The sequence below is a fragment of the Rhinatrema bivittatum genome, chromosome 2, assembly GCF_901001135.1.
Source record: "Rhinatrema bivittatum chromosome 2, aRhiBiv1.1, whole genome shotgun sequence".
Classification (NCBI taxonomy): Eukaryota; Metazoa; Chordata; class Amphibia; order Gymnophiona; family Rhinatrematidae; genus Rhinatrema; species Rhinatrema bivittatum.
In genome coordinates this window covers 149932725-149957586 of record NC_042616.1, presented here as the reverse complement: position 1 = coordinate 149957586, position 24862 = coordinate 149932725, and the positions used below count along the sequence as shown (strand labels likewise).

Here is a 24862-nt window from a genome sequence, read left to right as displayed (position 1 = left end):
ATAAAATTGCATAAAGTAACAATATGAAATGATGCAACAAAAAAGGGAAAAATAAAATGAAGCTTAGCAAATACAGATTTTTCTTTCCCATTTACCGTCCTAATCTGTGAAAAATGAACATGGGATACTATTCTGTTTCATTTCAATCAGTTTTTGCTCTTATTCTAAAACAATCTAGTTTCAATAACAGCTTTAGTAATGGACCTTATCAAAAGGTTTTGAAAACCCAAATGTATTATATCAAATGGATCTCTTCATCCATGACCATTGACATCTTGTACCTTGCCTGAATAAATAGTACTGTACAAATAATACATATTCTTATTATAATGCTGGGCTGCAAGCTAGTAATATTAAATGGAGGTATTTACCGTAATAGTTTTAAACAAATAGACAAGTGCTATGAAATTCTCTGTTTTGTCTCATTTCAGGAGCTCGGAGAAACAAAATAAAAAAATGCAGAAATTTCATAATATTTGGTATTTGGTATTAGTATGCACTAACAGGACTTAGTATACGCTGACTGGATGTTAGCATGCACTAACTGAAAATGCTACTGAACAGTTAAAAAATGTCAATTGGGGAACAGTTTGTTAGCTAGCGGCATGGTTCTGCATTCCCATTGGCTGTCTCCTCTGGTGTTTGTTGAGGGATGGCCAGTGCCTGGTAACAAGAGTAAACAAACAAGTGATGTAATAATAGCATCAAGTTCTAGTTAGCAAAAGCATGTAATGCAAATGCATATTTTGAATTTGCCAATCCCTTTATAGTTTAGGAAAGGGGCCCTGGCATTCTGTGATATGCATACTTTTTATTTCTCATGTGTGTGTGTGTGTTTCTGGGAGGGGGCAGAGAGAGATTAGTTGGGCTGGTGATTGGTAAGAGACAGGCAGCCTGGTGTGTCTGGGTGACTGGTGAGAGAGGGAGTGAGTAGGATGAATGTATGGGATGACAGAGAGACTGTTTGGGACTGGTGAGAGACAGGCAGTCTGGTGTGTGTGAGAGTGATGGGTGAGAGGGTAAGTGATTAGGGTAACTATATGGAGTGATACATGGTAGAGAGACTGGTTGGGGTGATGACTAGTGGATGTTTGGGCTGACTTGGGGTGACTATGGGGTGAAAGATCACTTCCTACACACACCAAGCTGCATTTCTCTCTCAAGTCGCCACCCCAACCAGTCTCTCTCCCACCTGTCACCCCACGCAGTCAACCCAGTCTCTCCCCCTCTAATCAGTCACCCCCACCCACACACACACACATACCAGGCTGCTTCTGTCTCACCAGTCACCACTCCAACCAGTCTCTAACCAACCTGTCACCCCATGCAGTCACTCCAGTCACATCCCTCTCTCACCAGTCAATTCCCACACACATCAAGCTGCTTTACTCTCACTAGTCACCACCCCGCAGCACACTTAAGGAGATAGCCAATGGGAATGAAGAACCAGAGCTCTAGCTAATGAACTGCTTCCCCAATTGACACTTCTTAACATAGTGGTAACATTTTCAGTTTGTGCGTACCAAGTCTCTTTGGAAAAACTCCAAAATTAGAGAAAATCGAAATAAACAGACCCAAATCATTTTAAAAATGAAATCAAACAGACGACTCAAAATGAAAATGACACGAATAAAAACCAAGAACACGCCCCTAATATAAATCACTTGGACAGTGAAAAAGGGGTGTGTTTTATGGTAATAGGCAATTATACCTATGTGAAGTGCTAAGTTAATGCAAATTGCAATAACTTTTTTGCACTTTGAGATAAGTGCCAGAATTTTCTACATACAACCACTGGGGGACCATGTTTACTGAGAGAGAGAGAGAAAGAGAGAGAGAGAGAGAGAGAGAGAGAACATAGGCATAATGCCCTAACACTAGATAGGTATATTATTTATATCTCTATGAGAGGCTCACCTAGTAACTTGAGGTGAGGTTTAGGTATTAGTGTAGGGGTTAGGGGCCACTTTGACATTCAAAGCTAAGATGAGAGAGCATTGCACAAATATCATCTTTCAGTTTCCTCACTCCGAGGGTCATCAAATCTTCACAAGAGAGTACTGTTCTGTTCGTACGTCTCACTTTGAATGTCAAAGTGGCCCCTAACCCCATACACTAATACCTAAACTTCACTTCGAGTGACTAGGTGGGCCTCTCATAGAGAGCTTCAAATTAGCTTAACACTACTGAAAAAAGTGTAGTTAAAGCCATGCAATAGGGCTTTGCAAAACAGTAAAGCCTGCCCCTAACTCCTCCTCTTTTTCAGATTTGCATCACACCATATGTTATGGTGCTATCGCATGTGTTAAAAACATTTTCGCATGCATTAAAGGTGCTTAATGCATGTGAAAACGCTTTATAGCATTTTGATAAATGACCCTATTAGCCTAAGTTACGACTTATCCGGCTAAGTAGTAGCAACTGAACATCCAGCCCCGCTGAACAGCCACCACTTAGCTGGTCTCTTTACTAAAGCCACATGGTTGAAATCTAGTGCCTGGGCCTTGCCCCAGTCATCTGGTCAGTGCCATTTTAGAAAATGGTGCCGAACAGTCCCGGGGATAGGGGGCATCCCAGGATCTGTGGACTAATGACTTTCACTTTTTCAGTCTAAAGGGTGTAGAAGGGGGTTTTGGGGTATGAGGGGGCTCATGTGACCTCAACATGCTTCTTGACTTGTTTAGTCCAGGGGTGGGTGGGGGAGGGGGGAAACCATTAGATACCAACGAGATGTTTTTGTAACATAGGAGGATTGGGATGGTGGTTCCAGGGGAGGAGTTCAAGCATCATAGTTTGGTTTGGAAAAAGGATTTGAAGGGATTTTAGGAGCACTTTTCCATTTTTAGATTGTGTTGGGAAGGGACTTTTATTTTGGGGGTATGCTTGTTGAAGCCACCTCAAGTGGCAGCCCTGGGCTGAGGAGGGGGGCATGTTTGATCCCTGCACATGTTCTACAATTCTGGCCACAATTGCTCTGCCTGGGGTCGGCCCTTTCAATCTAATGTGGGAGCATGGGGACCTGCGAAGGGTTCTCGATGCTCCGGGATTGGATTAACGTTTTCTCAAGCGGTGTAGTTCAATTAACACGGTTGTTAACAGGGGCAGCTCAAGGCAATCTGCTGCCTGAAGCGAGGAATGAGATGGTGCCCCCCCCCCCCCCCGCCCCGCCTTCAGCCATACAGGACAAATCATCAAAAGGGGCAAGGGGGTCTCTTTGTATTCTGGCTCATTCTGTGATTTCAAATGCTGTGGAAGGAGGAAAGCAGGGGTCGAGTTCCCAGAGGAGTGGCAGATAAAGTGCCAGTGATAATGTTTCTAGGAAGCTGACAACCCTGCTTCGCTCCCAAGAACCCTAAGAGCTGTCTCCCACCTTTTCCTCAGCAGATTCCCATGGAGAAGTGGGAGGTGGGTGAATGATAGGGGTCTTTGTGTGGCACATTCTCTCCAAACCTGTGCAAGGGTGTTAGGCACCATAGGCAAGTTTTGCATCTTTGTGCCCTTGCCCTCCTGCCTCATCACACACAATTAAACATTCTGCATTTATAATAATCAATTTTACATGAAAAAGGACATTGAGAATTGAGAGTACAGTTTTCTGAGGTACAAATATCACAAAATATCACAACCTTGCATTTGGAATGCTTATGATATTAGGCCTATAGTAATGCATGTTGAGTGTGGGCTATGCCCTTAGAAGACCCAGAATAAATTGAATTACAATTACAATATTTGCAAACCTCCCATACTAAAAGAGCACTAACTGCCACCCCTCCTAACTATGAAATCCTAACTATGAAAAAGCAATGCTGCAAAAATTAAGCAGATCATAAACAACAATACACCTCCAATTAGGAAAACAGAACAAGTCGAGCTGCTATAGAGCCCTATACAGAAGTTACATGGTAGCAGAATACCTCACCACAGTCACACATGCAGAACACAGACAGACCCTCACCAAATACAGAATAAAGAGACCATAAAGTATAAACAGACACAAACTGGAAACCTCAACAAGCCAGACTGTATGCAGAGCAATAATGGAAAAATAGAAATGCCATTTCTCAAAATAATAAAATCAAGGAATATAAAACATAAATCATAATAGTAAAAACATACTAATAAAAATAATATTTCAAAACAGTTGATGAACAGAATAACAGCCAATAATTAAAAACTCATAAAAATTCTAAAATTTCCCAAATATCAAAAATATTTCAAAATAGCAGACATCAAATAACACTCAATAATTAAAACTAATAAGGATTTTTTTTAAAATCCCCACTTTCCATATCTAAGAACTTTTGATTTCCAGTCACCCTGAGATTTCCATGGATTATTATGGGGTGGAGAGGAAGGGGTAAAAAGGAAAGGGAGGGTGAATTTTTTCCTCTTATACATACACACACACACACACACACACACACACACACACACACACACATGCTCTTACACACCACACAGATGCTCTCACACATAGATGCTCTCCTACATGTTCTTTCACACAAATAAACACAGATGCTCCAAAACATGCTTTTACATGCATAATCTCTCATACAAGCACACAGATGCTCTCACATGCTCTCACTCATGCTTTCTTTTTTTTATTTTTGGCTGTCAGCAGCCACCATCTTTCTTCTTTGGCCACTGGCAGGGGCTCCTCTTCTTTTTTGGTTGCTGGCAGGTTGCATGCGAGACCTCTTCCCTTCTTCTGCTGCCGGGGGCTTGGGATCCAATGGTGGTATACAGGACCTCCTCTTTTTTGGCCACAGGGTGAGGTGGCTACTTGGCATTTTGGGGGGGCACTTTTTACTGCCCTAACCCTGCCTCATTACAGAAATGCCCCTGCCTGGGAAAGTTTCAAAGTGACCCATTGAGGTCTTGGGAAGCCCTGGAAAGTCCAAAGGAGCACCAGATCTGCAACATTTTTTTTTTCTTTTGGCAGTGCATGTATTCAAAACTGAAAGGAAAACAAATGAAATTTAATTAGATTTTCTTTTTTTGTTTTGAAAACAAAATGAAATGAAATAGGAAATGTCATTGACATTTCTTATCTCATCTCAAGCAAATGCACAATCCTCGTATGCAGTTCCATGGCTTGATGAATAAGAATCTCACCATATCCTGGGGTTAGTATATACTTTGTCAGGCCAGTAGCGATGCTATTCAATTATGAGTTACTCTGATTTCCAAGATTACATATCTAGACTTGAAAAAAGTGGATGCATACAGAATGTGTATTTTATCCTAATTATTATGAGAAGTCAAGAGGTTTTGAGCTTTCACAGGCATTTGATGGATCTTTGAATACTTTAGTTGAAATATTCAGAACCTAGCCTCTTATTTATGTAAGCCAGGTAGACATATTCAGCTAATTTAGATGGGATATTCAGCAGCACGGCTATGCTGCTGAATATCCCCGTCATAAGCAATACATAGATTGATAAGTCTTATTCATCTGCGTTTAGAGAGAGCAGGCCTAACTTAGGCCTAGATTTACCAATGTCGCAGGGCTCCCTGAATCACGCGCTAACTGGAGCGAAGCAGGGGGCGGGCCTGCGAAAGCCGGCAGCGATTGCACTTCTGCGGTGCGATCACTGCTGGCTTTCACACCCAATAGCGCCATCATAAAAGGAGGTGCTATTGGGCATGAAATGGGCAGCGAAAAGGGTTCTTACCTTTTCGCTGTCCACAATGTCCTGGCGGTGTCTGCCCCGACTCTTCCTCTTCCGGGGCAGACCACGCCCCAACTCCACTAGCTTTAGTAAATAACCCTCTTAGCCAGATAAGTTATCCACCAAGGCTGAATATCGCTACTTATCTGACTAAGTAGTGCCTCCCTGGTCTGTCCAGATATTCAGCAGTCGCAAGATAGTGGACTCCAGCGATCTGAAGCATGAATATCAACCTCTTTTTTTTTTTTGACTGCTTGTATCTTTCCTTCTAGAATGAAAGCAGCCATTCCACTATTTTAATACAGCAAGTTTCAGGTAGATTAGAGCATTTAATTGTGTTCTACAATAGATAGCTATATTGCACATCAGAGCCTATAGTTTGAAAATTTCAGATGGGTGCAACAATTATGTAGAGGAGTAAATCTCTACCAGTCATAGTCAACTATCTACTGATCTGGCCCAAATATCATGGAAAATATGCTGCAAGTCAAAAATATGAAGATTTTTATGGGTCCAAATTAAAACAATTATTCATTTATCTGTTAGCCAGATAGAGTTATCCTGCTAACTTACAGGCTAATTTTGAAACGAGCGTGTGTATTGGTGGAGATATACTACAAATTTAAATCATGCACGCACTTGTGAGCATATGTTTTCAAATATACCTCATGCACGTAAGTATGCCCCTAATCTTAGCATATCTTTCCTAGGACATTGCTGGCTTTTACATGCTTATGTAGGCAGATTTTAAAACATGCTCATGCGCCGGACACCCCAGTTTTTTCAATTAGTCCACCAGTTTGCCCAGTTAATATTGAAATCTTTAAACCCCTCTGGTTCTTCATCCTGCAGGCCCCCCAGTTGACACATACCCTTCACTTTTTCCTGTAAGCCCTAAATATCGAGATCTACAGAATTGCTCATCTTCTGGATAGCAGTAAAGTTATGCGGATAATAAGCTGATGCGCGTCACAGTTTCTGGTTTTAAAATACGGAGTTATGCACATAACTGTTGGCCACGCTCTGGACTACTCATGCTCCGCTCCTTTTCCACCCTCTTATTTTTGATGTGTGCATGGGTATATATGTGCATACTTTGGGACTTTTTAAAATCCACGTTGCTCGAGCGTGGCACACATAAGCCCGAAGGGGGGCATTTTTGCTTGAGCAAAACTTTTAAAATCAACCTCTTAGATGAGGTATTTAGTAGTATGACTATGCTGCTGAATATCCCCAGATAAATTGCTAACCTAGGGCTAGATTCATCAAACTATTGCATACAATAGGAAGAGGGGTGAGTTTTATGGTAATAGCTTATTTATCACAAAGGGTGCAATCTTAGCATTTCACATAGTTATTACTGTAGATTGCAATAGGTTTTTCACACTTTGCAGTAAGTGCCACAATTGTTGAGAGAGAGAGAGTGAGAGAAAGAGAGAGAGAGAGACTAGCCATAACGCCCTCTCTATGGGAGGCCCACCTAGTAACTCGAGGTTAGGTTTAGGTATTAGTGTAGGGGTTAGAGGCCACTTTGATATTCAAAGTGAGATGTACGAACAGAACAGTGCTCTCTTGTGAAGATTTGATGACCTTCAATGATATTTGTGCAATGTTCTCTCAACCTAGCTTGATGGATTCTCTTCCTGGGTAACATCAATCTAGTTTGAGAGAATATTGCCCAAATCTCATCTTTGGGTGAGTTTCCTCACTCTGAAGGTCATCAAATCTTCACAAGAGAGCACTGTTCTGTTCGTACGTCTCACTTTGAATGTCAAAGTGACCCCTAACCCCTACACTAATACCTAAACCTCACCTGGAGTTACTAGGTGGGTCTCTCTCTCTCTCTCTCTCATTGTGGCACTTAGTGCAAAAAAGTTATTGCAATTTGCAGAAACTTAGCACTTCGCATAGGTATTAGTGCAAATTGCAATAAACTGACTATTACCATAAAACATGTCCCTTTTTCTATCACATGCGATATTTAGTGAATTGGCGCGGGTCATCCATTGCTCCTTCCATGTGACAGGGGCAAACCAATGGCACCGGTAGCCCCCTGTCACATGGTAAGGGCAAAGGGCACCATCCCGATCCCTCCCCAAGACTTACTAAAAGCCCTGGTGGTCCAGCGGGGTCTCATGAGCGATGTCTGCCTCTCGGGCCATCGGGTCATCGGGCCTGCCAGGAGTCAAAATGGCACCGGTGCCCCTAAGGGCAAAGGGCCACCAGCGCCATTTTGATTCCTGGCAGGGCCGACAGCCCGAGAGAGAGATATCGCTCGTGGAACCCTGCTGGACCACCAGGGCTTTTAGTAAGTCTTGGGGAGGGATCGGGATGGTGGGGGGTTTGTAATAAAGTAAAATTGAAGGGTTGGGGTGTTTTTGTTTTTTTTTTAAATAAATGTGCCCCTCCCCCCCGCACTAACCCGAAAAACGAATTTTCCCTGAAGTTCGGGGAAAATCCTTTTCGGGGTTCAGGTCCCCCGAAGCACGACGAATTGGGCAATTTCATTGCCTTAGATGGTAGAAACACTGCTACCTGTCTATATGCTTATGGCATTTCGGAGCCATCTATAATTGTTGTCTCCATAACCATTCTGAACCTAGAATTAAGGGAACCATAAACCAATTCAGTATTATGTAAGGATCTGACTTAAAATATACAGTATAGATCTAATTTTAAAGCAGAGAGCTTTTCTTTCCTTTTTTTTAATACTCTGAACATTATTGATTTTATTCTCTGATGTTCTTTGCAGAGAGTGAACCTGTCCTTTGACTTTCCATTTTATGGCCATTTCCTACGTGAAATTACCGTGGCAACAGGGGGTAAGTAGCTTTCAGCAGTCTAGCATTGACTATTTTGAGAAGATGTTCTAAGTACTACAAGATGAGGGTGTCAGGAAATAAAGTGCAGTATATATTTGGTTTCCAGATGAAACACAAGAAAATATGCAGTGGGGGAAAAAAAAAATCTATTTTTTCATAACAATAAAGTGAATGTTAACCCTGTAAAGTATTGTGGAGATTTTTCAGCTGAATTATTTTGTTCTTCCTACCTCTCATGAATGAGGCAGTGTTTCAGGTGATTTATTAGACCCTAAGTCTTGAGGAGGATACATTTCATTGCTTCTGTAACCAGATTAGTGGTATTTGTATTTCATTGTTTTTATGTTACCTTTAAAGCTGTCAATCCAGAGATTGCTGAATGTACTAAGACATTAAAATTTCATGGTAAGGCTTAAAATTAAACTCCCAAATCATATTTTAGTGCACAGTTCTACTAGCGCAATTGGCCCTGGAGAAAACTGGATGTTTGTGAGACCTTTTAAAGGTCCAACAAAAGCAATGTTGAGGAACACATGAGTTTTCGAGATCTCACAGGTTTCATATTCAGATGTTACTGTACAGCTAGTAAAGGAAAAGTCTATTTCCATTATCCTGTATTCCTTCTTCAGCTCTTTGGTCTCTTCTGAAGAAGAGGCCTCTGAGAATTCAGAAGTTCATATTATACAATATGGGCCAGATTTTAAAAAGCATTTACATGCGTAAATCTGGGTTTTACGCATGTAAATGCACTTTACTCGAGTAAGTGGGCTTTTGAAAATTGCTACAATATATGCCATTGAATCATCTATAGGATTTGTTCGCATAAGTGCACTTTACGTGAGTAAATGGCTTTTGAAAATTGCTACAATAGTAGTTACATTTATGCGCGTAACTCCTTTGAAAATTACCCCCTATATTTTTTTGGTTCTTTAAAAAGTATCACAGCCTACAAAGCTCCATATCAAAATGGAGACATGGATTCAGAATTTTTTCTCACAGTTGCACCAAAGTTATCACTGAAGTGCCACAGTAATACATATTAAAAATGCACCTTATCATGTGATTTTAATGCAAAAACTTTGGAGCTGTAAAGTTTTGCATTAACAACAGCATTAATGTAACTATCTGCAGTAATGTGATCTGCATAAATTCAAATGATCTGTTTAGCATGTACTTTCATATTAATCAGTTCATTTACATTTTAATGCAAAAAAATTGTGTTCATGGGAAAACATCTGCATTTCCGATAGCGTACACAGTGTTAGGGATGTGAATCGTTTTTTGACGATTTAAAAAAATCGTCAGATATTTTTTAAATCGTCAAAAATCGTTAGAGTCATGATACAATAGAAATTCCCCCGATTTATCGTGAAAAATCGTAAATCGGGGGAGGGGGAGGGCGGGAAAACGGGCACACCAAAACAAACCTAAAACCCACCCGACCCTTTAAAATGAATCCCCCACCCTCCCGAACCCCCTCAAAATGTTTTGAATTACCTGGTGGTCCAGTGGGGGGTCCCGACACGATCTCCCGCTCTCGGGCCATTGGCACCATTTTGGCTGCCACTAAAAAAAAATGGCGCCGATGGCCCGATAAAAAAAAAAAACCCCACCCGACCCTTTAAATTGACCCCCTTAGCCTCCCCCACCCTCCCGACCCCCCCCCCCCCCAAACCTTTTAAAATTACCTGGTGGTCCAGTGGAGGCACGGGGAGCGATCTCCCACTCTTGGGCCATCGGCTGCCATTAATAAAAATGGCGCCGATGGCCCTTTGCGCTTACTATGTGACAAGGTATCCGTGCCATTGGCCGGCCCCTGTCACATGGTAGGAGCACTGGATCGCCAGCACCATAGCCCGAGAGTGGGAGATCGCTCCCCGCGCCCTCACTGGACCACCAGGTAATTTTAAAACGGTTTTTGGGGGTTCGGGAGGGTGGGGGAGGGTTTTTTTGTTATCGGATCGGGCGCAGCCGATAAAAAAAAAAATCGAGCCGGACGATAAAAATTTTAAGATTTTGAATCGGAACCGGAACCGATCAGATTCCGGTTCCAATTCACATCTCTACACAGTGTACATTAAGCCCTAATGCAGTTGATGCACATTCATGTCATTTAGTAAACAGTCAAATAATGAAAATACTTTTTCAGCTGTTAGTATCATCCTGATTAAGCCTTACCTTTGAGAATTGTAGACATTTTGACCGTAGGCATCACCATAAGTACACTAAAAGGTGAATTTTTAAAGGCTTACTCACATGAAAAAGGCAATATCCATATGAATGTGGCTCATGGGTGCGTAATGTATATTTTAAAAAGGGGACTGTAGCTATTGCAACAGAAAAGCTAAGTACAAGCGCATTTTGGGGTAGATTTTCAAAGTGGTACGCGCGTAAATCCCAGCCTTATGTGCGCCGGGCCAATTTTCAAAGGCCCAGGCACGCACCTAAATCCCCGGGATTTGCCGCAGTGCCGGGGGATCAGGTGTCGGCAGGGTGCCGGCATACGTAACCTGCGCCAGCCCTGTGGCAGGTGCAAATGGTAAAATAAAGATTTGCGGGGAGGGGGGCTAGGTTAGAGCTAGGGGGCAGGTAGGTAGGGGAAGGAGAAGGGAGGTTAGTGTAGGGGGATGGGAAGTTCCCTCCCAGTTCGCTCCAAAATTGGAGCGGACTGAGAGGGAAGGCCACGGGCGTCAACACACGCAGGATGTACAAGTGTGCACCCTCTTGCGGGCGCCGACCCCCGGTTTTATAACATGCGTGCACCTGCGCGCTTATGTTATAAAATCGGGTGGCCATGTGCGCGCAGCTTTGAAAATCTACCCCTTTATTTGCAATTATAAAAAAAAGAGAAAAATAAAATGAATCTGTTGGCCTATGATTAATTATAAGGTAAATGAAGGTTTAACCCGTTACCAGAAGCGCCTATTATGACTTGCTTCTTTTGATGGTATCATAGTCGTGTTAAGGTCTTTGTTGTATTGTTTTTATTTTAAAAAGGGGCCACATATGTGTGTATCTGTGCTTATATGAGCAAAAGAACATGCACAGAAAAGGGGTCGGGATTTGCACAGGTATTTTAAAAGCAAGCGACATGGAGGGAACTTAGTGGACTTTTCAGCAGCAACCTGCTTCGGTGAATGCAGCTTTTATCAAAACATCTACATGACACCCCCTTCTCTGTTGAAACATGTACCAATTCAGAAATGGATTCCTCATTTTGCCCTTATCTCCTAGGCTGTGATTTATATGCTAAACTGATGCTTTTGGCTTGGCAGCACTGACATCTTGTGCCCTTTTGTAGGGGCAGGTGGTATGGTAGATTTAAACCTCTGATTTGAGGTCTCCCTTACTGGTTGGTTTTTTAGGGGGTGCAGGTGCAACAAAATTCTACCAAGTCTAAATGCTGATGTAAGGATAGATAAGAGGTGATTAACAATGAGAGTCAAGCGGCATGCAGGGCTATGTGTGGGTCAGAGTGTTATGGCTATATGAGGTCTTTAAAGGGATCTAACTGTTGCAGAAAAGAAACCTTATGATGCAATAAAGGAGACACACACCTAAAGTAAATAGAACATTTTAAAACTTTTATTAAAAAAGATGAAATATATTAAACTTTATAAGAGCTATGTACAATTTGTATTTTAAAAAATGCGATGGGTTGGGAAAAGCTCGTGACCAAACTGAGACTGATAGCAATTTGGCATTCCAACAATATTTTAAATGTAAGAATTCATTATTTTGTGGTCTCTAGGGAGACACAAGCAAAGAGGAAGTCCAGTTTTTACAATTAAAGCAACTCTCTTTGGGAGCAACTTTCTTCCTGAAATTCTAAGTGTCTAGTAACATTTAAAGGGAACAGGTTCATTTTTTTGGACCCCTCACATTTATCAATATTTATTGCACATAAATCCCAATGATATATAATTATTTTTGCTGGTAGGCTTCTCCTTAAAATGTGGACCTGATAAGTTTTTCCTTACTGCTGAGAAGCAGAATGCATATCCTAGTGGATTGTTATGTTAGTTCTTATATTTTTTTGTTTTGTGTCATTATATTTGATGTAAAACTTAATAAAGTATAAATTAAAAAAAAATTAATGAGGCTGTAAGCAGGACAATCAGGGGTTAAGATTTAAAAGCAGCTTTAAAAAAGTGGATCTTTTAGATGGGATTTAAATGAGGCAAGAGAGGGAGCATGATGCACCAGATCAGAAGACTATTCCAAGCACATGGGGTAATCAGGTTGAAAGCACGGAGATGGGAATTAGTGGTAGAGGAGAAAGGCGTAGATAGGTGTGACTTGACTATTGAGCAGAATACATGATCTTCCCCTAGCTAGCCTTGCCCCCAACCCCTATAGCTAGTCTCCCACTCAGCCAATAGTCAGCCTCCAGCCTTAAACGCCCTTCAACCAGCCTCCAGCTTCAGGCCACCCAGCCAGCCTCCAGCCTAAGCTCCCTCCAGCCAGCAGCCAGAGGCAAACCCCACCCCCCCCAAGCCAGTTTTGACCCCATGTCATATTCAGCGCCCCCTCCTTCCAGCCAGCAGCCTGCCTCGGACCTCACCACCTCAACCAACCTCCAGTCTCAGACCCCGGCATCCTAGTCAGCTTTCCTCAGCCTCAGACCCCATTACCCCAGTCAACCTGCGTCCAGCCTTGGACCCAACCACCCTAGCCAGACTTCTTCCAGCCTCAGATCAACCCAACAAACCCATCCCTTATCTTGCAGACTCTCCTTCACTGTGCTGAAATTACTGCTGACGGTACCACAGGCGCTCTGCATTCTCACGCTGATCTCATGATACATGCAGATCATCATGAGAATACAGGCTCCCATACAGCTCTGTGTGAGTTTGAGCCATACAGGTGCCAAGATTCTTGCACTGATCTGCATGTCTCACAAGACCACTGAGAGAATGCAGAGAGCCATGTGGTGCCAGCAGCAACACATCTGGGACCGCATGGCTGAAAAGTTGGTCAGGAGGGCCTAGTTATCCTCTCATAAACACCATCCCCATTCATTTTTTTTCTGATTGTGATGCATGAACCCTCACGTCAACTCCAACGAGAGAGGCCTTTGTGACTTTGTGGATGATTTTCCGGTTAGTTCTTGGGGTGATCTTAGCTGGATGACTTTTCCTGGGTAGAGTCACTGTAGTCTTCAGCTTTTTCCATTTGTAGACTGTCTGATAGTGGATGGATGGTGCCCCAAATGTTTAGAAATATTCTTGTATCCTTGTCCAGACAGATGAGCATCATTTAATCTTTCTTGTAGGTCCACTAAATTTATTTTGATCATAGCATAATGAGTTTTCACTAATTTTAATGCTGAAGACCAAACTCAAAAAATTTATATAGGGCAGGATGCCTAAATTAAATCATGCAGACTTACTCTGCATAGTGGTTTACTTGTTATCCAATTATTTAAATACCTGATTTTAATTAGTTAATTAACTGTGCTAAGGAAACTATGAGTTCACATACCATTTCAGTCACAATGACTCTGAATTTGTCTTATTGGTCCTAGTTTATACATTATTGTATCTTAAGAAACATGGAATTGTTTAACTTATACCCTTTTTATTTCATAAGAAAAGACTGGGTTTTTTTGGTTTTAATAAATTCTTATTGTTTAATTAATTGAATAATAATTCAAGTCAACAACTATAATCAAGTTTTAACATTTGGCATTGCATATATGGCTACAACATTCCATAAAGGACATGAGAAAGAGAAAAGAGGAAAATGAGAAAAGGAAAGAAAACAAATCCAGGGACTGCATATTTTACTCTGAATGTGAAATTACCATCTCCCCATATTATGCTAAATAAAACATGAAACCTGAACATCCCAGAGTAAATAGTTAAGCATAAAGCAATAATCCCGTCTTAGACATTTGTCCCACACAGCATCAAGATATCAGTTTTCAGCAACATTATCTTGGTATAAATTAAGTTAAATTCAAGTCACTAATGTTAACAAAGGGTCCGCCTTACTTAAGAAAGGCTCCCATATCTTAGGAACATTTGGATAAAAGTCCCACAGCTGTTAAGTGATATATTCCATTGTATAAACTCGCCAGAGCATTCATGCCCGTTCAGTTATTCAAGGAGTGGAGATATTTCTTCAGTGGCATGCAACATTGCACCTGGCAGCAACTAATAAATGATTAGACACATTAATACTTTCTCTCTTAAATGGAAGGTAATCCCCGACTGGCAACCCCAAAAGAACAACCAAAGGATCTGGAGGCATTGTAACACCTGTGAGATGATGAATCAGTGACAATATTTTGTACCAATACACCTGCATTTTAAGGCAAGACCACCAAATGTGAAAGAAGGTTCCAGTTTCTCCACAATTGCTCCAGCAGCTATCCGTGGTGGCCCATCTTCTTCAATTTAGAAAAGACTGGTTTCAATTAAAGAAGGATAGCATGGTACAGACTTGTAATTCTCATTATTATACTTGGGGGTTCACAAAACTTTTCTTAGCACTGTATTTGCACTGGCTCATTTACCTTGTCACTGGAGGCAGATAAAGCAAAACGTATCCACGGAATTTGTTCTCATGGATTATTTGGGTTGCTGAAAGTGGAAATAGTAAGATTTAGTGGCACATACCTTCATCATAGTAGATTGCTCATTAATCTCAGAAGTATATAAATGAATGTATGGCTGTGTTAAGCTCTGTAGAGGGTTTTTTGACAAAAACTCTATAAAACAATGGTGGAACTTCCCCTAACTTTATAATAATAATCTGAGTACTACTTTGTGTCTTAATAATATACAGTATTTACCAGAGTTTTGGAAGAGGCATGCTCAGGGAAGTGGTCATTAGTGAAATACTGAGGTTGATACAGAAAGACATTATTTATTGATTTGTTTTCCTATTTTAAATAAATTACAGACCACCACAACAGCTAATACATGTTAACTGCCATTTATAATGCGATTGTTACATAAGAACATAAGAAATGCCATGCGGGGTCAGACCAAGGGTCCATCAAGCCCTGCATCCCGTTTCCAACAGTGGCCAATCCAAGTCACAAGTACCTGACAAGTACCTGAACATTAGATAAATCACAAACTACTATTGCTTATTGATGTTGCATCTCACTTTAATGTAGGATGTACGAAGGTAGTGATATGCACAATACAGCTGTATTAAAATGATTGTGTTAAACTGAAAATGGCTACTTCAACACCACTGCATTCTGCATTGTCTTCTGGCACCCTTACTAACTGCCCTGAGAAATGTGACTGATTAACACAACTGCAGGGGACCTGGTGCAGGGAAGATGGGAACCGAGAAGATGGGGGGGGAGGCCCGCTCACATGGGTACTTTCTGCCCCTGCTCACTACTCTCCTCCTTCTCTCCTCTCCCCCCTCCAAAAAGGACCACAAGCTCACTAGGCTGTAAACTCTTTCCTCATATACCCCCAAAACTGAAAATAGGGTCTCTGGGCCTGAGACCTCATAACCTTCACCCCCTATGATACTGAAGTTAGGGTTTCTTTGACACTAGCCACTCTCCCCCTCACTTTGGCATGTGTGCTAGAGTTTCAGTATCTCCATTTTGTATTTGGTGCCTTTGGTGGTAGACAGGAGCTTTAAACTAGAGCATATATGTTGAACTCATATTTACATCAAAAGGAGAACAGCAAGGGAGTAACATAACTAATGTTTCTATTTTTAGGGGTTTATAAATTATAAATAAAGGTGTTTATATTCTAGCTAATTAAGGGTTCTTTAAAGTTATGTGTCTCTCTCTACTGTTACTGAGTGTAAAGACTCAAATAAATTGGAAAGCAGTCTCTCCAAGAAAGGGTGATGTATCCTATAGCTGGGACCAATCAGACTCGAAAATCTTCCTCAAATTCCAACAATGATTTCTTTATTGGTGGACCTTGAGGCCTATCAAAATATAGCAAGCTTGGACCCTGTTTGTCAAGATCTGACTCCAGCTCCTACAACACTCTCCTTCTCCCTATCCCTACAACTGTATTGCTAAATCCTTTTATAGGAAAGCTAAAGCCCATCCTATTTAAGGGTGGGACTCAAAACCACGAGGCCCAAAAAATGCTAAAACCTCCCTTGGACTGGAAAACTGAGATGATACAGAGTAACAGAAGCAAAGCCATTGTTACACTTACCCAACTGAGGAGTTATCAGCATGGAAAAGGCACACAAGCAGAATGGAGGGGGAGAGAAAGTGCTTGGACCAGCATTCTTCTGGCTTTAGCTATCGCCTTGTCACATTACTTTGCCATCTTCGGATCTCCAGACACTGTTACCCCCAAGATCCCTCTCTTGGTCCATGCACATTAATTTTTCATCCCCCATCACATACAGCTCTTTTGGATTACCACACCCCAAATGCATTACTCTGCACTTTTTTGGCATTGCATCCCAGCTGCCAAATCTTCGACCACTCTTCCAGCTTTCGTAAATCCCTTTTCATTCTCTCTACTCCTTCAGGCATGTTTAATGTATTGCAGATCTTAGTATCATCGCAAATAGACAAATTTTACCTTCTATCCCTTACGCAATGTCACTCATAAAGATGTTGAACAGAACTGGTTCCAAAACTGAATCCAGTGGCATTCGATTTAATATGATTTTCTCTTCAGACTAGGTTCCATTTACCATTGTACTTTGTCTCAAATCAGTCAACCAGTTTGTAATCCACACCACCACCTTGACACTCACTCTCAAGCTTATCATGCGAGAAGCATTTTTTTTCTGTGGATTGGGTTGGTTTGGGACTGGGCGGCTAAGAGCGAGAAGCATTTTTTTTTGTGGATTGAGTTGGTTTGGGACTGTGAAATTTTCTCTCTCTCTGCTGGGGCTTGGATTGGATTGGATTGAGTTGGTTTGGTTTGGGACTGTGAAATTTCGTCTCTCTTGTCCGTCCGAAGGAAAGTGCTTTGCTTTGTTGCGCTCCCTGCCTCCGATCGCCGGCTGCTGGGGCTTGCTGGCGCCGGGCGCTCAAGGCAGCGTGGTCTGTAGGAGAACCATCCACTTCCTGGTACCTGTCATTTCAAACGTCATTTGAAATGACAGGTACCAGCGCACCCAGGATACTGTATAGGCGCTGTGTAGCGCCTATACAGTAAAATGGATTATGCTTCATGGACTCACATTGGACACGGCTTGCATTTGCATGCCATTTAAATACAGTATCGAGCAGTAGGTGATCCGAACTGTGCGTGCAGCAAACGCGGGTGCGCCGTGCACTAACGCACCTCTTTCTACCGCACCTTACTGTATCGGCCCGTATGTTTGCTATTGGTTCGGCTATGTGGTTCAGTATTTGTTAAGGAATTTTATCGGAATTGGGTCGATGGGATGTGCAGAAGGATTGATGTTTTGTATGATTGCCTTAATTTCGGTAGATGCCATGTTTTTGAAATGTGTCCAGTTCTCCTTGTTTGTGGTTGAGACGGTGGTGATTTCATCTTTTGTGATGGGGTTCTTCGTAATTAGATTTAGTATTTTGTTGTTAAAGAATTATGCTAGCTCATTGCAGATGCTTGTCTGATTGGCTGAGCTGGGTGTATTTTGAATTGGTGGGTGAGGTTATTAACATATGTAAATAGGGACTTTGTCAAAAGCCTTCTGAAAATCCAAATACACTACATCTACCAGTTCACCTTTATCCACATGTTTATTGACCCCTTCAAAAAAGTGAAGCAGATTTGTTGGGCAAGACTTCCCTTTGGTAAATCCTTGTTGACTGTGTTCCATTAAACCATGTCTTTCTATATGCTGTACGATTTTGATCTTGAGAATAGTCTCCACTATTTTTCCTTGCACTGAAGTCAGGCTCATTGATTGATTAATTATAGGGCGTAAAATGCAGGAATGGTCTTGTCAATAGTTATATACCCTGAAGAAGCAATACTGTTTGTGCAAATTGGAAATGAGGACCATCAGGTTAATCTTTAATTTTTCCAAAATAAGAAAAGCCAAGAGGCGTGGAAACGTTTTTGTTAATTTAAAGACAAACAAAAAATGATGCATTTTCTCATAAATTTCAACACATTGCTAACTTAGGGGTAGATTTTTAAAAAGAATGCGCACGCGTCCATGTGTGTGCTCTACATGGCGCGCACACATGGATACGCAATTTTATAACATGCATAGCAGGAGCAAAATGTAAGTTAAAAAATGGGGGGCTAGGACCCACCTTGCGCACGCCGACCGGGATTTTATAACATGCACCAGCACTCACATGTTATAAATTGCTCGTCCATGTGCACACTTGCTAAAAATCTACCCCTTATCTCTTATGAAATCACCACTTCATTATCTCTTATGAAATCACCACTTCATTTTAAAGTCCTGACATAGGCCCATGTTTTGGTAACAAGATAGCCATCTGCTTCAGGTGTCAATCACTCTAAAAATTAAGAAGAAAAAGAAAAATATGTGAAAAGCACTATAAATAAAACACATGTAAAATCAAATTTCAGTACTCTCCAAGTGTTTAAAATACATATAGGTGTCTCAACATGGCAGGAATGCTTAAAAAGTTAAAGGAATGAAAACATTGCACCCCTCAAACTCTTTTAAACCTCCATCCAATCAGCAAACAGGTCTCTACTGCCCAATCAAAAATGCAAAACTGTAACCTCCTTGAGCTAAACACTTAAAAATGTTTTTTTCATAACTGGAACATAAATAAAATTGGATAGATATTGGACCAGTGGATGATTACTCACAGCGCTGTTGTCTGATAACACTTGTGGCCTACGCGAGGCAAGAGACAGTGGATTAGATCTTTGCACATTTGCTCTGACTCTGTGCCAAAATTAAATATAGATTAAGGCAGTGGTCCCCAACCCTGTCCTGGGGGCCCACCAGCCAGTCGGGTTTTCAGGACATCAACAATAAATATGCATGAGAGAAAATTTGCATGTTATGGAGGCAGTGCATGCGAGACTAGTGGATCCAGGCCTAAGTTAGCTGTGTGTTGAAATTTATGAGAGAATTTTTCATATTTTGCTTTAAATTAAAAAACATTTTTCCACACCTCTTGCTTTTTCTTAATTTTGATTTATTAAGAGGTGGCTGCCTGATGCTTTGTCAGATAATCTTTAATTTTAACATAATGCTTAAATCCATTGGTTGTTTTTGTTTTAATATGAGTGTATAAGAATTATTTTCAAAAAAATTGTAATATCTTGAAAGAATTTCATAGAGCATCACTTTTATAAAAGCTAAAGTTTATAAGTTAAAGCTTTGCTGTAAGCCAGAGAGAAAAAGCATATAAAAAAGCACAAAGATGTCAAAAGAGAAATTATTAGAAAGAAAAGATAGTGGAAAAATGACAATGAGGCAATGAAAATGTGTACTTTGTTTCCAGTTATAATTGCCTTTCCAGTAAGATTAATATGACAATTAATAATAACTAAAGAATTATCCAAAATAAAGAAAAACTGGTAAAGCTGACTTCTGAAAAACTCAGAATATCACAGAATGTAAATGAGACTTGACTGGTATCTCTGTATATAGCAGCAGTAAGCTAGCAAATAAAGCCAATGCTTCTATTAGGAAAACTAGGCAATCGCCTAGAGTGCCAAGATTTTGGGGGTGGCAAGACCTTGCCAGTGTGATGTCTAGAGGGGTGTTGTACCACAGCCAATATCCTCAAAGAAGGGAGCACTGTACTGGAGCAACTGTCACCGGTAAAGTTAAGGGAGGGGGTGAATGACCAAAGTTTCACCTAGGGCATCAAATATGCATGCACTGGCCCTACAAGCAAGAGCTAGAATGAAGGGAAGATTATATGGAAATGTTTGATATGATCATGGTTCAACTTATAATAACTTATTCTAAAAGGACATACCTAATAAATACACCTGAGTAAAATTGGTATACCAGAACAGTGGACTAAAAATATATATGAATATAAGAACATAAGAAATTGCCAGGCTGGGTCAGACCAAGGGTCCATCAAGCCCAACATGCTGTTTCTAACAGAGGCCAATCCAGGCTTCAAGAACCTGGCAATTATCCAAACACTAAGAAGATCCCATGCTACTATTGCAATTAATAGCAGTGGCTATTCCCTAAGTCTCCTCCAAGAATTTATCTAAACCTTTTTTGAACCCAGCTACACTAACTGCACTAACCACATCCTCTGGCAACAAATTCCAGAGCTTAGTTGTGGGTTGAGTAAAAAATAATTTTATCTGATTAGTTTAAAATGTGCTACTTGCTAACTTCATGGAATGCCCCATTGTCCTTCTATTATCCGAAAGTGTAAATAACCGATTCACATCTACTCATTCAAGACCTCTCATGATCTTTAAGACCTCTATCATATCCCCCCTCAGCCGTCTCTTCTCCAAGCTGAACAGCCCTAACCTCTTCAGCCTTTTCTCTTAGGGGAGATGTTCCATCACCTTTATCATTTTCGATGCCCATTTCTGTACCTTCTCCATCGCAACTATATCTTTTTTGAGATGCGGCGACCAGAATTTTACACAGAATTCAAGGTGTGGTCTCACCATGGAGCGATATAGAGGCATTATGACATTTTCCATTTTATTAACCATTCCCTTCCTAATAATTCCTAACATTCTGTTTCCTTTTTTGACTGTTGCAGCACACTGAGCCAACGATTTTAAAGTATTATCCACTATGATGCCTAGATCTTTTTCCTGGGTGGTAATTCCTAATATGGAACTTAACATCGTGTAACTACAGCAAGGGTTATTTTTCCCTATGTGCAACACCTTGCACTTGTCCACATTAAATTTCATCTGCCATTTGGATGCCCAATCTTCCAGTCTTGCAAGGTCCTACTGTAATGTATCACAATACACTTGTGATTTAACTACTCTGAATAGTTTTGTATCGTCCGCAAATTTGATAACCTCATTCATCGTATTCCTTTCCAGATCATTTATATATATATTGAAAAGCACCGGTCCAAGTACCGATCCCAGAGGCACTCCACTGTTTACCCTTTTCCACTGAGTAAATTGGCCATTCAATCCTACTCTCTGTTTCCTGTCTTTTAACCAGTTTGTAATCCACAAAAGGACATCGCCTCCTATCCCATTACTTTTTAGTTTTCTCAGAAGCCTCTCATGAGGGACTTTGTCAAATGTCTTCTGAAAATCCAAATACACTACATCTACCGGTTCACCTTTATCCACATGTTTATTAACGCCTTCAAAAAATGAAGCATATTTGTTAGGCAAGACTTCCCTTGGTTAAATCCATGTTGACTGTGTTCCATTAAACCATGTCTTTCTATATGGTCTACGATTTTGATCTTGAGAATAGTTTCCACTATTTTGCTGGGCACTGAAGTCAGGCTCACTGGTCTATATTTGTACTAGTGTGTTTAGAGGATTACTAGGCTTCTATAATTCTTTTTTTCCTTTTCCTTTTTTTTTTATTTGCGCTGATATTACTTGTTAGAGTAGTGAGTGATGTGGGAGTGAGTGGCGTAGTTGACGCAGCTTCGTAGGTGAACCTATGAGGCCTTCACCGACAGCTGGAGAACATGCTCTGAAGCAGGACATACTGGAGCTTCACCTATACCTGCTGCCTCCCCTGCAGGTTGAGCTTTTGGGTTCTGGTGGCCAGCAGGACTTAATGGGTCCCTAGGGCGATAGCGTGAGCAGGAGTCCAAGGTCATGCCGGGGTCATGGTAGGAAGCAGATTAGCAATACCGGGAACAGGCCAAGGGTCAGTGCAGGATGTGAGCAAGTATGCTAATGTCCAAGGCAGTAGTCAGGTCCATGCGGCAGGCAAGAATGGTCAGGTCCACAGCAATGGTCAAGTCCAGGCAGAAGGCAAGCGTAGTCAGATCCAAGGCAAGACGTAAGAATCAGGTCAGGCAGCAGGATAGATGAGGACAGGAGAAGAGACACTGGACAAGACAAGCTGGGCAATGTAAGGCTGGATGATACAGCCTAGACAAGACAAAGCTGGATGAGACAGGTTCGGAAAGGCAAGGCACAGGAACATTGGAACACTGGAAGAGAAGGAATGTAGGAGCAACATGCACTGCACTAGGCAAGAGACCCATTGCTGAGGCAGGGTTTGGAAGGAGAGCTCTGCTTAAATGCAGGAAGGCACTGACATCATAAGGAGTTAACTGTGAACAAGTTCCTGCTATGGAACCTTCAAGCTGCATCCAGTGGCACGCACGCATGCCTATTGAGCTCGCAGCAGAGGCAGCATGATAGCATCCAAGCTGTACTGGCATGCGAGTGGCATGGCAGCCACTTCTCAGCTGTGAAGACGGACTCTCTTCCATCCGTGGTGTTTGGAGTGAGTGCAGCCAGTTGCGGGGCTCTCTTGCGGCTAGCCAAACGTAAAAGTTAGTTCATTTTCAGGGCAGTCATATAAATGGTTAAATCATTAGGTGTGGAAAACTCCCACTGGTGTCATACTGTGTTATGGTATAATCATAGCCCCTTTTTTAAAGATAAGTTTTTAAAAAATGTGAAATACTGTTCTATTAGCATTACCAATGCGCAACAATTAAAAACCCTTCTCAGTGGATCAGCGACATAGAATGAGCTCATACAGATGTGGTTTTCAATGTTGTTCAGAAATATCACTCAAAGAATGAGTCTAGATTCACACAATAATACACAGTGCAACAAAAGTATAGTACTTATCTCATCAAGTCTGAAACGACCACGATTCACCAATAGACTAATTCATTGGATTCTCTTCTAAAAGTGACACAGCAGTATTTCAGCATCTATAAATGCTTGCCTCCAAGGTTTCTTCTTAGATCAGAACTGGGCTATTACATGACTTCTTTCTAAGAGGGTCATTTATCAAAATGCATTAAGGCCGTAATACCTGCGATAACAGCATAACACATGCAATAAATACCACAATCCCAGTTTGGAAGAGAAAGAGAGCCTCTGTGGAGGCTCACTTGTATTTGAACTTTTTATATGACTGAAAGAGGGGGCATTATGAACTTGGGATGAGGCTTGCGGGAGTGGGGTGGGCTCTGGGAGGCAATTTTACATGCACAGTCATTCGTAGGAACAGAACAGTTTCCACTAGTGAAGATTTAATGTGATTTAGAGTGATGAAAGGTAAAAGAAAAGTAGGTTTGTACCATATTCTCTCTTCCTAGGTTGGTGTTCTCTCTACCTAGCTGCAGTCAAGGTAGGAAGAGAGTAAATTGTACAAAACAGCTCTTCTTTTACCTTTCATCCCTCCTAATCACATTCAATCTTCACTGATGGTAACTGTTCTGTTTGTATGTATGACTATGCATGTAAAACTGCCCACCAGAACCCACTCCACCCCTAAAAACCTCACCCTGAATTATTAGTGGCCCCTCTTACAGTGCTATAAATAGTTAACTTTTTTTGGAGTCTCTCTCTCTTTCTTTCTTTTTCTCTCTCTCTCTCTCTCTCTTTTGGAGACTGCCTGGAAGGAGGGGCTGTCAAGACCCCAGAAGGAGTGGAGAAGACCCTGGGAGTGTACCACCGAGATCCAAGTGAGTGCGGTCACTATGATCCCAGCTTGTGATGCCGCCGAGACCCCAGCGGAATTGGAGAAGACCCCAGAGGGAGGTTCTGCCAAGACCCCAGAGGGAGTAAAAGAAGAGTCCAGATAAAGCTGCCACCAAGATCCCAGACAGAGCAGCTCCGGGTCTTCAGAAAGAGGCACGGTGAAGTTCCTTGCAGATGGAAGAAAGGAGAAGTGGCAACCACAGTACCCAGAGGATGCTACAAAAGTCCTGTCAAAGAGAACCTGGAACTTGGAACTCCTGAAGAACCCAAGAACAGGACTGTGGCAGAGATGCAGTGGGTGGTGGTTGGTGTACTTTCTGGCATGAACCAAGGAAATGGGGATACACAGAACCCTAGATTTTTACACCCAACCCTAGAGGAGGAAGCCTGGGTGAAGGGGTTTGGCAGTGTGGGGTTCTACCCTGGATGGATCTCAGTGTGAGGAGGATGTTTGGCCTGACAAGCCTAAGCTGAAGGGGGTGGTATTTGAGGCAGCGCCCTTGGTGTCCCATTGTGAGCATGTGCAGGACCAGGCTGGGAGCCTAGTCCCATTTGGATTCCATGGACGGGGGAATGAACCTTGGTTGGGACCCTGCTGGGTAGTAGGAGGTGCTTAGAGGGCATGCCCAGTACAATGGAGAATAAGTTGCTGAGCCAGCAGGGAGAAGATGGGCCTCGTGGATCTGGGATCAGGAGCTCCAGGTTCTGTCTGAGAGTGGAAGCTCAAGACTTCTCTCTGGGAGAAGGTAGGCAGACTTCTGGGAAGTACCTGCTTAGCTGAGACTAGAGAGTAGTTTTGTGTTTGCAACTGTGTTGCCAGTCCTGACAGTGTTGAGTGTTGGTACTGTAAATAAAC

At 41.7% G+C, this 24862-nt stretch overlaps 1 protein-coding gene across 3 annotated transcripts in view; it reads left to right on the top strand.

The window, feature by feature from the left end:
• Positions 1 to 24862, top strand: part of PLXDC2 (plexin domain containing 2) — a 968372-nt gene that overhangs the window by 499839 nt on the left and 443671 nt on the right. For all 3 annotated transcript variants that reach the window (XM_029588733.1, XM_029588732.1, XM_029588734.1), the window contains one exon: positions 8425 to 8494. In XM_029588733.1, coding sequence (XP_029444593.1) covers positions 8425 to 8494 — 70 coding nt within the window. The remainder of the gene's footprint in view (positions 1 to 8424; positions 8495 to 24862) is intronic.